A 14,403-nucleotide genomic window follows, 5' to 3' on the forward strand; every position below is an offset into this window, starting at 1 on the left:
GGAATCTACTTTATAAGATATTGATATTTTGATCCAATTGAGTTATGAAAGAACAAAAAATTGTAGAATCAACATTTTGTTGTAATTTTAAAGCTACACACTTGAATGAAAATTATCCTAGAATAAAGCTAACTTGCTTGGATTAACATTGTAACGATTAGTCGATCAGACAGACTTGACGGATCAAACAGACAGACAAACGAACGGACACCAAACCATATCAGACGGACTAGCCAGATCAGACAAAACCTTATGACAATTTGATTAGGCGCACGTTTTTCTTATTTTTATATTAACATCCACGGTGTAATATCCCGCTTTAAATTTAAATCGAAACAAGATCAGCGCCAAAGCAACATCCGAATTTATCCCAGAACGTAGAGTCCCTGTAGAGAGAGTACCGCAATTGCTTTACTCACTACCTTGGAGGTAAAATGGCGGCTCGGCATCAGCTGAAATAACGTTAGTTTTGATTGTTGTTTTTTTTTTTTTTGAACAAAAACAAGAGCTGGAATGTGTGTATAGTGCGTGTAAATATCTGTATATATTATATAAAGTGGGATTTTATAAGTGAACAATGCCGGGTTGTTGTATCGCCAACTGTAACAATAGGAGTGAAAAAGGTCGAGAAGAGGACGAAGAACTAAAAAATAACACATTGGGCTTGTTAACACGGTTAAAAAGTTATAAAGAAAATATTCTTCACTTCCCCAAGGTGGAGTTTTTTAATTATATAGTTAGGGCAGAAATGTATTTTAGAGGGAACAAACATTTGCTGCTCAACAATAAAAAAACATTTATTGATGTTTCAAATGAATTTTTGGGAGAAAATCAGTATTCGGCTTCGCCCACGTGCCATCCAATTGTAAATAAAATTGTACATATTTTTGTCAGGACGCGATTTTTCTTTAGTTTACGACATGAGAATAAGTTTATACATAAAAAAATTGTTACCAATAGTGTTAATATTAGAAGTAGTAAAAGTATTGCGATGCGTGTTTTGGCAAACAAAATGCAATAAAAGATTTCAATATTTTCTGCGATTGTCCTTTCGTTTGTTTACCTAAATTCTTGCCCTATCATTAAAAATCCAAATTAAAATAGCATGAACTGGATGATATGAATAAAATTGGGAAATAGTACTTCGTTTCGATTCAAAAATTGCCCTTCGTTTTAAATTCTAAAAATTTTTATTCTACAAGAATTTATTATTCATACAACCCATCAACATGCTCCGTTTAAAGTTGGCGCGTCGTATTGGAGTTAAAATGGCGGAGGTTTGCGGTACTCTCTCTACAGGGACTCTACCAGAACGATACTTAGTACGCCATCTGTTGGGTGGTACGGGACGTACCGGGGGATGCGGAGATACGAGGCGAAAAGGAAGGGAGAGAAGTCAGTCAGAGTACTACCTTCAAGGGTGCAAGATCGAACAAATTACTGGTGTCAATCTTTGTATTTTTCTGGAGTTTTTCGTCTGGAAATAGGAAACCACCGACTCCTCCGAGACATTTGGGACGGTGCGGTGTACCAATAAACGATTTCCTACCCAGTGAGGTGAAATTTAGTGCGACGCCCGCACGGCGACTGCGACTTAAGTGCCGAAGCTGAAAGGACGCCGATTGGATTAACCCTTTCCCAACTCGGTGGCTTATTGGTAGGCTAGACTATCACATATGATGTTAGAGGCGGATTATTGTAAGAGGTGTGCATGCATGCGAAAGCGGTGTTGGTATAATAATGATAGATTCGTTGTTCGCGCGGTCAGGTGTCGGAAAGTTGTATCAAAGTGGGCTAGGAATGGAAGGGTTAATTTTAAGACGGACATAGAACGTGGGTAAATAGCATTGTTTTGTTTTGGGTTAGCGTAGCTAGGTGGTGGATATCGGGTAATTGGGTAATTGTTAGTTGCGTTAGTTAGAAAGAGACAGTCTGTGACGCTTCACGAAAAGTAAAAAAGGGCGACCGACGCGACGCCGGCGTTTTGCTGTCTTTGTTATTGTGTTAGCTAGAAAGAGAAACCGAGTGACGCTGCGCACAAGCGAAAATCGCGACCGACGCGATGGTGGCGTTTGTCTATCTTTGTTATTTGTATTAATTAGAAAGGGATAACATGTGACGCTTCACGGAGAACAAAATGGCGACCGACGCGACGGTGACGCTTGGTTATTTGTTTCTTTGTTTATTGAAGTGTTGTCGTAACACGTAAATTAGAACCTGTGAAAATAATGACTCCTCTGTTCGTAATCTGATTCGCTTGCACTCAACTACGACCCGTGGCGCAGAGCTTTCTCTCCCCCTCTCTCTCATTTCTCGTTCTCTCTCTTTCTTTTTTTTGTGTGTGTAAATGTACCTAATAATTAATGTATGCGCACGTGACGATTAGTTCCTACAGCTGAATTTCCAATATGTACTCGCCAAAAAGCCAAAACGGCAATAGGGGAAGCACCCCAGGGGAAACCCCCCACCCATTATTTTTTAAATTTGTGTGTTTATCGTCTGCCCTGAACGCGGGTGTTTTTTTTTATGTGTCTTTGTAGTTGACTTCTCTTCTTTTCACGTTAGTACAAGGCATGATTGATAGGTCCGGTTCCTTTTTCTTTTTTCCGTTCCGCGGGTGATCGATGCGTGATGTACCGCCGACTTTAATCCCGTCGTTGATCGGACGGTACACGATACTACTGAGCAGCGACCTGGTTACTGCGGGGCCATCGGACCTTGTAGACGGGGTGGCAGTTGTATTCGGGGACAGCAGCTTCTCGTGGAACGGCCGGTAGTCAATGGTACATCGCGCCACGAAGCCGGCGGGCCCGGACAGGAAACTTTTGGACGGGGGGGCGTTCCCCCGGCCCTAACTACCTCTCTCTCTCTCTCTCCCCCTCTTATCTCTCTCTCGAATGTGACACTTGTATATCCTTGCACGTCAAATAACCTTCCTGTTCTTCCACTGGCGAAGCGCTACGTTTTTTTTTGTTTTTTTTTTCACGGCGAAGGTGCGAATGGGAGTCATTGTTCCGCGTATAAAAATTATAAGAAAAATTTATTGTTAGAAAAGATGTAATTTAATGGGCCTGTTCGGTGTCTTTCTGGGAGGTTTGGACCCGAACCTTGCTTTTTAACAATTTGTAAACACAATGATATTAAATTTAGTAAACAGGACGAAATGTGTCGCAAAAATAATTGTAATTGCAAACTGCAATGTGTTTAACTCGTTTATTGTGTAATCGTTAAACATTAAAGGCGCCCTCCCGTTAAAAATTTATGTGTCTTTATACCTGTGTTCTTCCCTCACTCGTTGGTTTGCTCACTTCGCTATAGATCTGGACCGCCTGCCGCCATATTAACGTAACACGACGTAGGTCCTAACCTTGCTAGACGTTCACGATCATAGGCCAAATTATTCATTTGAATTTGCGCGGTTTTTCTTGTTCAGAGTGCGCATGTGCAAAATTCGGCGGCAGGTTTGGGTTATTACAACGGCATCCAACAAATTTAACTACAACAAACATTACCTTGACCCCATTTTATTTTAAACGACCTTTTCACTGCCACGATCCCCGCGTTCACGATTTTTATCAGTGACACAGCTCTGAAAAAGTACTTACCCTGAAGAACAAACAAATCTTAATCGTTCTATTCTCGGTAAACCAAAAAAATTTGGCGCGCTTCCAACGCCATATGCAAACCTTCTAACATAAATTATTTCACGCCGATTGCACGGAAGCCTCGTGCGATAACATTTTTGACCAAGTGCCACCATGAAAATAGTTTACCAAAATGTATTTTGGCTGTTGATGTTTGCTGCTTACAACTACCTATGTCTGGCAAATCAAAACGTCATCACGATCGGTGAGTGAGATCATCACTCGTGCTTTATTTCAGTGACTATTTTCAGGCGCATTCTTCGACGAGGAAGATGACCAGGCGAAAATCGCCCTTAAAAGCGTAGTACACACCATGAATACAATGCAACAAGAGTTTGAATACGTCGTGAAGACACAAAAAGTTGCCAGAATCGATAGTTTTCAGTGTTGTAGACTCCGTAAGTATGGTACAGTCGAGGGTGTGAGTTTGCGACGGAGTACATTCCAGTGTGCAACATCACGCAAGAAGAAGGAGGGTTGGCGGCGGTTTTTAGCCCCACTTCATTTACGTCATCGTCGATTATCCAATCCGTGAGCGCGAATTTGGAAATCCCCCACTTTCTCACAAGTTGGCACCAATCGGCGTTCTTTGATGATAAACACACGACTATTAATTTCTACCCAGATGCGTATTTGTTGTCTCAGGCTTTGGCCACAATTGTTCGAAATTTGCAGTGGAGGAGCTTTGTGATTCTATATGAGGAGAACGACGGTTTGGTTAGGTTACAAGAAGTACTGAAATTGCAAAGTTACAATAAACACAGTACTGTAATGGTGCGGCAGTTGGAAGGACCCGATTGTAGACCTTTGTTGAAAGAAATTCGGGCCTCTAGTGAACACAGAATCATTTTAGACTGTAAATCAGACAGTATTCTTAGGGTTTTAGAACAGGCGAAAGAAGTGGGCTTGATGGAGTCGTCGTCCTACAATTATTTTTTAACGTCGCTGGTACAAACTAATATTTTTATTTATTGTATGCTATTTTTGGTATTTAGGATGCCCACACTGTTGATTTTTCGTCACTACATGCCTCTGTCAATATTACCACAATCAGAATTCTTGATCCTAGTAGTGAGGATTTTCAGAGTGCCTTAACTGAATGGGAACAGTATGCAGACTTTCATGATCCGAATCGAATTCAGTTTAGACCTTTCTCTATTACAGTATGTAAAGTTTTAAGTAAGTGTGAAAGTCTGGCTTTGTCGTTTTCCAGACCAAAACGGCTCTTATCTATGATGCGGCTGAAATGTTCATGAACTCAGTAAACGCGGTCCATGTGACTGATCCCATTGTCCCAACGATTTTATATTGCGACAGTGAGGAGAAATGGGAGCATGGGTTCCGAATTGCTTCTTTTATGAAAGTCGTAAGACCTTTAATATGTTATATTTTTGTTTTTTCTGTTTTTCTTTTTTTAAGAAAACAAATCCCGTTGGAGTAAGCGGCCCCCTAGCTTTTGATTCCACCGGTAGGCGTACAAATTTCACGATTTACGTTGTTGGGGGTCATCGTGACAACGTTGTCGCTACGTGGAACGCCGAAAGCCCTGACGTTCTCACATTCATGAGAAGCGACAACGACAGCTACGACGCTTTAGTCAAAAATATGCAAAAAGGAGTTTTGATAGTTTCTTCCAGGTTTTAAATTTGGCAAATTGTGGACTCCCATTTGTATAGTACCTTTTAGATTAGGTCCGCCGTACTTGATGGAACGCAAACCTCGCTTCGAAGGGGACGTTCTCACTGGTAATGCGAGATATGAAGGTTTTTCGATGGACCTGATAGACGGCATAGCTGGAATACTCGGGTTTAAGTACGAATTTCGACTTGCCGAAGATGGAAAGTATGGGAATTACGATCCGGTGACCAAATCGTGGAATGGGTTAATTAAAGATTTGTTAGACCGCGTAAGTGTGAAACAAATTCATGTTGTGTACTTAGTCAGTTATCACTTTAGAAGGCCGATTTGGCCATCTGTGACTTATCGATAACGCACCAGCGACGCGAAGTGGTCGATTTTAGCATGCCCTTCATGCGTCTAGGAATAAGCATTTTGTACAAAAAAGCCGAAGAAAAAGACGTTAACATGTTTGCTTTTCTTACCCCGTTTTCGACTGACATTTGGATTTATACAGCCACTTTGTACTTAGCGGTTTCTGTGATTTTGTACCTAGTGGCACGGTAAGTCCTCGATGGCTCTCAGACATCTAGTAGGCATCCATTTTCTGTAGTATGGCACCCGGTGATTGGGAAAACCCCCATCCATGTGACCGCCACCCCGAAGAACTTGAGAACATCTGGAACCTAAAAAATTGTTTGTGGGTCACACTTGGTTCGATAATGACGCAAGGCTGCGACATTTTACCCAAGTAAGTACCTTATTTTAAGGGTCACGAGTCGTTGTTTAATCACACAACAGAGGAATTTCTTCCCGAATGGTTACTTCCATGTGGTGGTTCTTTTCCCTCATCATGACGAGCTGCTACACCGCAAACTTAGCCGCCCTACTCACAATGGAACGCATGGAACCAGTAATCGACAGTGCCGAAGCCCTCGCCAAACAAACCAAAATCAAATACGGTACGGTTGAAGGCGGCGCCACCCAAGCTTTCTTCCGCGAATCCAACTACTCCACTTTCCAGAAAATGTGGACCAGCATGGTCCAGGCTCAACCCAGCGTCTTCGAGAAAAACAACGCCGACGGAGTTAAACGAGTACAGGGTAGCAAAAATCGACTGTATGCTTTTTTTATGGAGTCGTCACAGATTGAGTACGAGACTCAAACTAAGTGTGATTTGAAGCAAGTTGGGAGCTGGTTGGATACTAAGGGGTATGGGATCGCCATGCCCATTGACTACCCCTACAGGAGTGCCATAAATAGGGCTATTTTGAAGCTACAGGAAGATTCTAAGTTGAAGGAGTTGAAGATAAAGTGGTGGGAAAAGATGCGGGATGATCCTCCTTGTATTCCTGTCAGGTCGTCGGAGAAAAGTTCGTCCGAGTTGGCGCTGGCTAATGTGGGTGGGGTGTTTTTGGTGCTGGGGATTGGGGTAGGGGTGGCTTTTATTTTAGCGATGATGGAGTTTTTGTGGAACGTGAGAAATGTTTCGGTGGAAGAACACGTAAGTTTTTAATTGCGCTTTTTTGATACCTTTCAATATTATACAAAGTATTTTTTTATGTCACAGTATTTAAAGTTTTCACTGCATTTCAGCTGAGCTACTTTGAAGCTCTAAAACTCGAAGTTGCATTTGCTTCAAACATATGGGCAACCAAAAAGAGGACAAAGGCAAAAAATTTACAGTCTTCATCCCACGGTGACTCTAAAAGTTTCCTTCACTCAGTTATGTCAAGTAAAGTTGGCACTCCTGCCACAGATGAATAATAGCTTGGGCATCGTTCCAAAGTTTGAAACGCAATAAAACACAAAACTATAAAAACGGATTTATGCAATAAATAAAATTAACAACAAAATTAACATCGATTTATACAAATAAATAACACAGCTAATCAGATACCCTGTTGCGTCTCATTCTACACATATCAATAAAAAATACCACAGATTAATCACAAAAATCCCAAGATCTACAATATTTGAACTAGGACTAGCGTCATTGCGGCAAAAGCTGACCACCAAGCGACAATTCTGCCTGTTTTTTGATTTGTAGTTGGTGCATGTAGGCCAGAAAACAACACCAAACGAGACTACAGGCACTAGTGTACGGAACCCTATTCCTCTCAGGTACAAAACAGAAATTTATCGTTTGTAAAAACGGCCAAACGCAAATTCCGACCTGCAAAAACGGATTTATTGGCGATAGCTCAAACAAAAAACAGTGGCAGCTGCATGTACGTCACGTGACAAAAATAACCACTATTTTTAAACCGACACGAGCCGCCACTGTCTTCCGGCATTAAACACGTGCAAAGTTTGGACTTTGTCCATACATACTTTATATGATGGCAAGAACTTCATCTCCACTTCCTTTTTGGCTCCCTCGATGCCCTTTCCTTCCAGTAAGCTCATTCCAAAGAAAAAACACCCCAGTGCGGCCGGTCCGTACGTCATTTGTTCTATAACAGCCTACCACCCCATTATTATTTTTTCATATTAATAAAGTCATATGCAATACATGGTAAATGAAAAAATACCTTTATGACGGCTGTCTTCAAGTTCGTTTTGGGCCAAATCATGGTCGAAATCCTTATCCACGCGTACAGTGTTGGTGCGGTGAACAACCCTCCGTACAAACCGAATCGTAGGACTTGCATCCAGTCGTAATTTTCTGGGGTTTTCCCTGCCATGGTTTGTTGGATGATGCAAGAGGTGGGCCAGATGGTGGCATAGGAGATCATCCCCCTAACCACTGGGTGGCGGTTGGTGAAAGCCACGAATTTTGTTAATACTGACATGTCACTAGTGCACTAAGATCACAGACAGTGTAGTGAGACTGTTGGACGCGGTTTAATTCATAACGAGGTGAACCGGCGGTTTTGGCCAATTTTGTAACCTTGGACTCGAATCACCACATGATGCGTCACACACGTGGAGATGATCATTGCCAAGAGGAAGGCGCAGACGCGGCCGCTTTCATAGAATTTTCACACAATAATTTTTTTAGGAATAACCTCACTCTGACAGGTGCAGAAGGCGGTGGAAATAAATCAGGAAGTGTGCCATGGTTTTGACGTCGTAGCGAAAACGTCATCATCTGATTAGCCCACCTCGGTTTAACTATTGGGTCATTGATACCTGGGTGTTTCTTATACTTGGAACGTGTGTACAAATTTTTAAATGAAAACATGAAAATACATACAAAATTTAATTACGATATTAATAAATAGGGCAGTGTACAAACTTATTACAATTATCATTCATCAATCTCACTCAGTTTATCCATCAAACCTTTAAGAGTCACTTTTTTATGTTTCACTTTATTCTTCAGGCTTTTAGCTTTCACTTTCCTCTTTTTTATTTTTGCACTATTTTTAACAAGTGGTACTGCACTAAAATTGATCACCCGTTTAAACTTCCTCGAGCTCATTACAACCTCTTCATTATTGACAACTTGTGGTTCTTCAAATATAGTCTCTAAAGAGGGATTCGTTCTTTTCACTTTTTTATCTAAATAATAGTTTTTAATAGCTTTTTCACTACTCTTTGCTGTGAGTTTTACAACTCGGTTCACCGTATTTGTAGGCACTTCTGAGTTAATTGTAGCGATCCTCCTCCTGCTGGATCTTCGAACGGTTGCTGGTTCATCTATCACAGAATCATTAAATTCATCAGTTTCTTCCATGACTCCTTCCATATCAAGAGCTGATTGTAGAGAGATTGGTTCGACAATTGTTGAGGTATTGTTAGGGTCGAACTCTTTAGGAGAATCTTCTTCTATTATAGAAGAATCGGAAGACGAAGATTCAAGGCATATGTCAGGTGGAATAAAACGACCTGACAGTCGGCGCTTTCTGGTGAACGTGTTTGCTTCATTCATATCTTGATTTGTTTTAATGGTACACCAACAGCATCGTTTAACCTCAATTGAAGGATGAACTATATAAAACAAAAATATGATGATTAGAGTATATCAAAGTTCATTTATGTTACATGCACAGTTCAAAAAAATACCTGACAAATAAACCGTTGTGTCGTTTGAATTAGTTGCATGGGTTGCATGTAAGGATGGTTTTCTATGATCAGTTGTGGAATGACAGTTTGACAGTTTTCTTTAATAAACTGTCACTTTGTTGTTCTCTGTATTTAGAAGATTTTATAACAAGTAACCCGGTGTGAACGACTATTTCGATGAAGCTAACATTACGAGAAAATGAAGTTGCCAGAAAACATTTTAAAACGAAAATTTGAAAAAATCTATTGGATATTCAGTTGTATGTATAATTGGTTGCATATACGTATTTATTTAAAATGGTTCCATTATAGAGATCTGTAGCCGAACATTCTAAGATGTCTATTTATTTTTAATATTTTTTCTTTCTAACATATTTATTAGAAAAAAACAATTTTTCTAGAGTAATATTCTGAGGAGTTTCTTATTCTAGCGTTTTTTTATTCCACATATGGGTATCATTAGATGGCAGCACTACAAATAAAATTAAAAACCGCGCCAATAACAGTCTCGTCAAATATTTTTTTTCGAAATCGCATATTCCCTAAAATTAGCGTAAAACCAACATATTCAAAATTTCTTACAGTTTCAAAAATAATAACTATGACATTTTTATTTGTACCTGTTTTTATAACATATTATTACAATAATAAATTTCTAGGTGTGTTTTTCTATTTAATTAGTACCTCGTTTCGAACCAATTAAATTTAGCACAAACAGCCCCACTCAACCCACATATTTCTATATTTATATAATAAAAAAAAAAACATTTCAACCGCCCAATAATCATCAAGTCATCATTCCTGCATAATCCGTCAAAAAAAACCTCAAATGTCAATGCGCAACTGCGGGTTTAAATCTAGAAGGCGTGTTTATCAATGAATAGTTGGCGATGGGATCTTGATTGTTTCTGTGACGCTCGCTAGTACCAACTCGTTCTTGTTCACGTATGTTTTGGACGTTTCACCGAAATATTTGGTGTTTTTCGTGAATTAGTGTGCGCCCAAATGGCCGAAATTGCAACGAATTTCCCACCGCAGACGTATTCGTCGTCGTTTTTTCTCAACTCTTTGACCGATGTGAGTTTCTAGGTTAGGTTTCTAGTTATCAACAAAAAGGTGCATTGCACCCCGTATTTTTTTCGCGTCTGGACGTAGGCGGATTTGAGCGTTGAACGTGGACTTCGGCGAAGGGCCTAATTGGGTTTTTAATGGAAAGGAATTCGCGTGTTGAAATCATAATAAACACGAATTAATTTAATATAAACAATGCAATGTGGTTGTGTTTATGAGTTTCGAAATTGTTTAACAGGAATTCGGGGGTTTGCGATTTTTGGTTGGCAACACTGACATAGGGGGTTTTCAAATGTCGTAAGTCATTTGGGTGTTACTAATTTTCACGTTTTGTAAAATTTTGCACGAAATGAGGACTTTGACATATACAGGGTGTGCCAAAGTTTAATGTAAGTACGTTGCCTCGTGTCATCTATACCATCTTTACGAGAAAATTTTTAATGTCTAGACAATTTAATAGCTGCTTTAACATTGACCGGTTTCGAACTTTGGTGCTTTTGGTATGTAATTAAACAAGGTAAAATTGTTATGCAAAGTTCGTAGGTATACTCATATTGTACATCTACCGGATGTTGTGCCTACAGATAGTGAAAAAATTTTAATTACGTCGTTTTCAAGGTAATTATAATGGGTCCGAGCCGAGTTCAGAGTCACTTTTTTACTCCAAAATAATTTGATGATCCTAAAAATATGACCATGGTTGAGGTTTACCTTAAAAACTGAATGTCATTTTGGGTTGTTTGTTTATACTCGATGACAAAATTTTTGTAACGTGTTTGTTATAAATACACTTTCGCATGTGAAAAGAAATTGGTTCAAAGTTATCTAGACAGCTTCTAAAACGTAGTCACAGAAGTCGAGTTTTTTAGATATACCGAGTATCTGGAAAATGGCGGATTAACTTTCCGTTATGCTCTTAACAATCAACTGGTGAGTCTGGGAAATATGGTAACAAAAATCTACACATTTTGGTGGAGTGATAATGATTTTAAAATTGATTCTTTTCTTGAAAACTAGTAATAAAACTTTTAATTGATATATCTCTCGCCCATGACCATGTTTAATCACCATTTCAGTTCGAATATATACAAAACTCACTTGACGTACACTTTGTAAAACTTATGACTTATGCGGCTTAAGCCAAACCACCCACAAGTCAAACTAGATAATGTAAGCTTTATGGACCCGAACCGCAAGGATTATTACTGTGCATTGTTGCTAGTTCGTGATTTAGGTGTAATTTTCGACTCAAAATTTACTTTTGTTGATCACATTAACACAATCATTCTGTCAGCTTCTAAATCAGTGGATATCATAATCCGGAATTCTAAAGAGATTGAAGACTTGTCAGTAATAAAAACGCTTTATTGTTCACTAGTTTGATCGCGGTTGGAATATGCTTCAGTAATATGGAATCCCATCTATAAAATCCATGCGACTAACCTTGAAAGAGTACAGAGGAGATTCTTGAAGTATATGGTTTTCAGAGCTGACGGTGCATATCCTGAACAGGGATACCCGGAGGAGATTATGTTGGAAAGATTTAGTTTGCACAGTCTTATGTCCAGAAGAAAACTTGATTCAATTTTACTGCTAGTCAAAATATTACGTTTTCAAATAGACTGCTCTGAATTGCTAAGCCTCTTGAGGTTTCGAACGTCGATTGGAAGGTTAAGAAGTAATAATTTGTTTGAGCTAACAGTCCCTAGAACGAAAGTATTGTTGGCATCACCTCTATTTCAATCCATCAAAAATTACACTCATGTTGCTGATCAATTTGACATATTTTCATCTACATTGCAGCACATTAAACACCAGATTGGGTAGATTGAAAGTGGGATATTCTAGAGGAAATATAAAGGAATATTACAGTTAAACAATTTATTTATTTGTTTGTTATTGAGTTAATTTTTTTTTTTTTTTTTTTTGGTAGCACTCTGTATTTCTATAATTGGGTTCGCCTGTTGGAATACTATTACGAATAATAATAATAATAATGGAGCTGTAAAGTTTTACTAGGTATATGTGACCTGAGTTTAAGTTATACAATAGCCAGTTTGACGTATAAGGGTGCTTTGGCATAAAAGTTTTACAAGGTGTATGTCAAGTGAGTTTTCTATACAAAGATATGGTTGTGTTGTTTTTGTAATAATTCGATAAAATTCCATTTGACAACAATGTTTGCTTAAAGCGAAGGTATACTATCCTCAAACGTATTTGGCGTTTATGACTTCACACCAATTTGACTCCCATTATAATTCAATAGGCCGTCACAACCGGATGTCTTAAACCCGCTCACTGATACCTACCTGAAAAGACCTTTTCTGGTAAAAGCACAGGGCAGGACTGAGTTTTGCATTTACCGACAACTGCGCCTTTCGAGTTTTTTATTTTAAGTAAAAACAAAGTAACTTTGTACTCAATCATTTTTTATTACAGCACAACTATTTACTTATTAACTACTACTGCTTATTTATTGATCGAAATAGTCACTGTCATCATCACTCGACTCTTCTAAATTAATAATTAACGGTGTTATCAACCGTGCCCTGTACTGGTCTTCTTCTTTTGTGGAATGTCGTACACAATTGGCCCACATTTCGGCAGTTATTTTGGAAACTTCTTCCCTAATTATGTCAATTGTTGCACTACTAAATTTTGGTGCCGTATTATTCCTTCTTATATTATTTTTCATTTGCGACCAGATTAGTTCGATGGGGTTAAATATACAATGGTACGGCGGAAGTCTAATCACCCGAAATCCACGATCTCGCGCCATAGCATCTATTTTATATTGTTTCTCAAATTTTCGAGTGTGTAACACTTCTAATAATTGTGTCAAATTCGCTCCGAAGCCAGGTAGGTACAAGCATTACTGCCCATTCACAATGGACATAAGGCATAACAAGTACATAAAGCTTACATAAATACGTAAAGTTGAAACGATGGAAAACGTGTACCCCTGTTCACAGTGGACGAACGTAATTCTTATGCTTATGAACGTTTTATGTAATCCTTGTGTGCGTACACAAAGTTGAAATAAGTTCAACTTTGTGCACGAATTATGTCAAAATTATGTTAAAATCTAGGGACTTTTGAATGCTGCTATTGAATTCCCTTTGACAGTTGGCACTTGGCACTTCACACCTTTGATTATATTATATAAATTATAATCAAAGCTTCACACTGCGAGTCTGTTCTGTACTGCGAGTTGTCCAGTTCGAATATCGTATGAAATTGTAGGTTAGATTTTTTTTTTGACTCAGTTTGAGGTTAGCCTTTTCTATGTTTAGCCGGGAGTTATTCCGTTCTGCGTTCGCGCAGTTTAACAATTCTTACAGAGTTCGCTCTGTCCACTGTGAACGTAGATAAGCATAACCCAGACACAAACCAAAAACGTAAATTATGTTATGCGCTCGTTCTTATGTCTTATGTCCATTGTGAATGGGCAGTTAAGGATTATATTGTTTGAGAAGTATTTCTTGGAAGTGGTTAACGACTTAAACCGGTCCCTTATTATTTTCGGAAATTCCGTTATTTAAGTGTATTAAAAGTATGTTTGAGACGTTATCCTGTTACTTTTCAACTTGAGTTTGCTTTGAAAGCATTTAAAACAGTACACGTATGTCAATATGTCGAAGATAACTCAAATTAATTTATAGATTAAATCTTTTCCTGAATTTATTCTTCAAGAAGGCACTGTGTTTTGTAGCTTCTGCTACAAACCGCATTTCTACTTACAAATATATGTTTTTGGGATCACCGGCAAAATTTATTGCTACAATATTTCGAAAAGTATTTAAAAATAAATTGTTACAAAAATACTAATTAAATGGCCTGTTATTTTTTTTTATTTATTTGTCACTATTTAATGTAAGACAATAATTTTTAAACATTTTAACAAACAAAATTACTCTGAGTCCGGTCCTTCGCGTCTCGACCGTCCCTGGCACGTGGCATGGTTTACATTTACTAAGTTTTATGAAGGGTCGGCTGTAAAGTACTTTAAACGTCATAGCCATAAACGCCAAATATCTTTGAGGATAGTATACAAATCAGC

At 38.7% G+C, this 14,403-nt stretch overlaps 3 protein-coding genes across 7 annotated transcripts in view; 2 read left to right on the forward strand and 1 right to left on the reverse strand.

Annotated features, from left to right (window-relative positions):
* Positions 1 to 3,590: 3,590 nt before the first annotated feature.
* On the forward strand, positions 3,591 to 7,083 carry LOC135139475 (glutamate receptor ionotropic, kainate 2-like). Of its 2 annotated transcripts, none has more exons than XM_064069719.1 (11): positions 3,591 to 3,849; positions 3,896 to 4,042; positions 4,093 to 4,592; positions 4,640 to 4,807; positions 4,858 to 5,010; positions 5,064 to 5,281; positions 5,331 to 5,550; positions 5,601 to 5,824; positions 5,875 to 6,012; positions 6,063 to 6,765; positions 6,858 to 7,083. In XM_064069719.1, the coding sequence occupies exons 1-11, from the start codon at positions 3,759 to 3,761 to the stop codon at positions 7,026 to 7,028; spliced, it is 2,733 nt and encodes a 910-aa protein (XP_063925789.1). In that variant the 5' UTR covers positions 3,591 to 3,758; the 3' UTR covers positions 7,029 to 7,083. The 2 variants fall into 2 exon arrangements, with proteins under 2 accessions (XP_063925789.1, XP_063925797.1); XM_064069727.1 differs by lacking the exon at positions 6,858 to 7,083 and having other exon boundaries at positions 6,063 to 6,223; positions 6,286 to 6,434.
* Positions 7,076 to 8,365, reverse strand: LOC135139485 (mpv17-like protein). Its single transcript, XM_064069742.1, has 3 exons — positions 7,796 to 8,365; positions 7,596 to 7,727; positions 7,076 to 7,437 (listed from the first exon to the last, which is right to left on the reverse strand). The coding sequence occupies exons 1-3, from the start codon at positions 8,054 to 8,056 to the stop codon at positions 7,255 to 7,257; spliced, it is 576 nt and encodes a 191-aa protein (XP_063925812.1). The 5' UTR covers positions 8,057 to 8,365; the 3' UTR covers positions 7,076 to 7,254.
* Positions 8,366 to 10,136: 1,771 nt separating this feature from the next.
* The window catches only part of LOC135139494 (inositol-trisphosphate 3-kinase homolog), a 60,746-nt gene continuing 56,479 nt past the window's right edge, over positions 10,137 to 14,403 (forward strand). For 2 of the 4 annotated variants that reach the window (XM_064069760.1, XM_064069767.1), the window contains exon 1: positions 10,153 to 10,349. In XM_064069760.1, the coding sequence (XP_063925830.1) occupies positions 10,278 to 10,349 (72 nt within the window). In that variant the 5' untranslated portion in view covers positions 10,153 to 10,277. Of the gene's footprint in view, positions 10,350 to 14,403 lie in introns of all 4 variants that reach the window. The other 2 variants (XM_064069754.1, XM_064069801.1) reach the window with 2 other exon arrangements.

The sequence above is a fragment of the Zophobas morio genome, unplaced genomic scaffold (assembly GCF_036711695.1).
Source record: "Zophobas morio isolate AGI-343-1 ecotype UQ-CSIRO unplaced genomic scaffold, CSIRO_AGI_Zmor_V1 ptg000004l, whole genome shotgun sequence".
NCBI classification, from domain to species: Eukaryota; Metazoa; Arthropoda; class Insecta; order Coleoptera; family Tenebrionidae; genus Zophobas; species Zophobas morio.

What these genes read in the sequence shown, in the direction of transcription:
- LOC135139475 (XM_064069719.1), top strand. Translation starts at nt 3,759, where the DNA reads ATGAAAATAGTTTACCAAAATGTATTTTGGCTGTTGATGTTTGCTGCT. An exon ending in TTGCTTCTTTTATGAAAGTC is followed by an intron (nt 5,011 to 5,063) that starts GTAAGACCTTTA and finishes TCTTTTTTTAAG; the next exon opens with AAAACAAATCCCGTTGGAGT. An exon ending in ATGTTTCGGTGGAAGAACAC is followed by an intron (nt 6,766 to 6,857) that starts GTAAGTTTTTAA and finishes ACTGCATTTCAG; the next exon opens with CTGAGCTACTTTGAAGCTCT.
- LOC135139485 (XM_064069742.1), bottom strand. Translation starts at nt 8,056, where the DNA reads ATGTCAGTATTAACAAAATTCGTGGCTTTCACCAACCGCCACCCAGTG. An exon ending in TGAAGACAGCCGTCATAAAG is followed by an intron (nt 7,728 to 7,795) that starts GTATTTTTTCAT and finishes ATGGGGTGGTAG; the next exon opens with GCTGTTATAGAACAAATGAC. An exon ending in AGTTCTTGCCATCATATAAA is followed by an intron (nt 7,438 to 7,595) that starts GTATGTATGGAC and finishes CCGTTTTTGCAG; the next exon opens with GTCGGAATTTGCGTTTGGCC.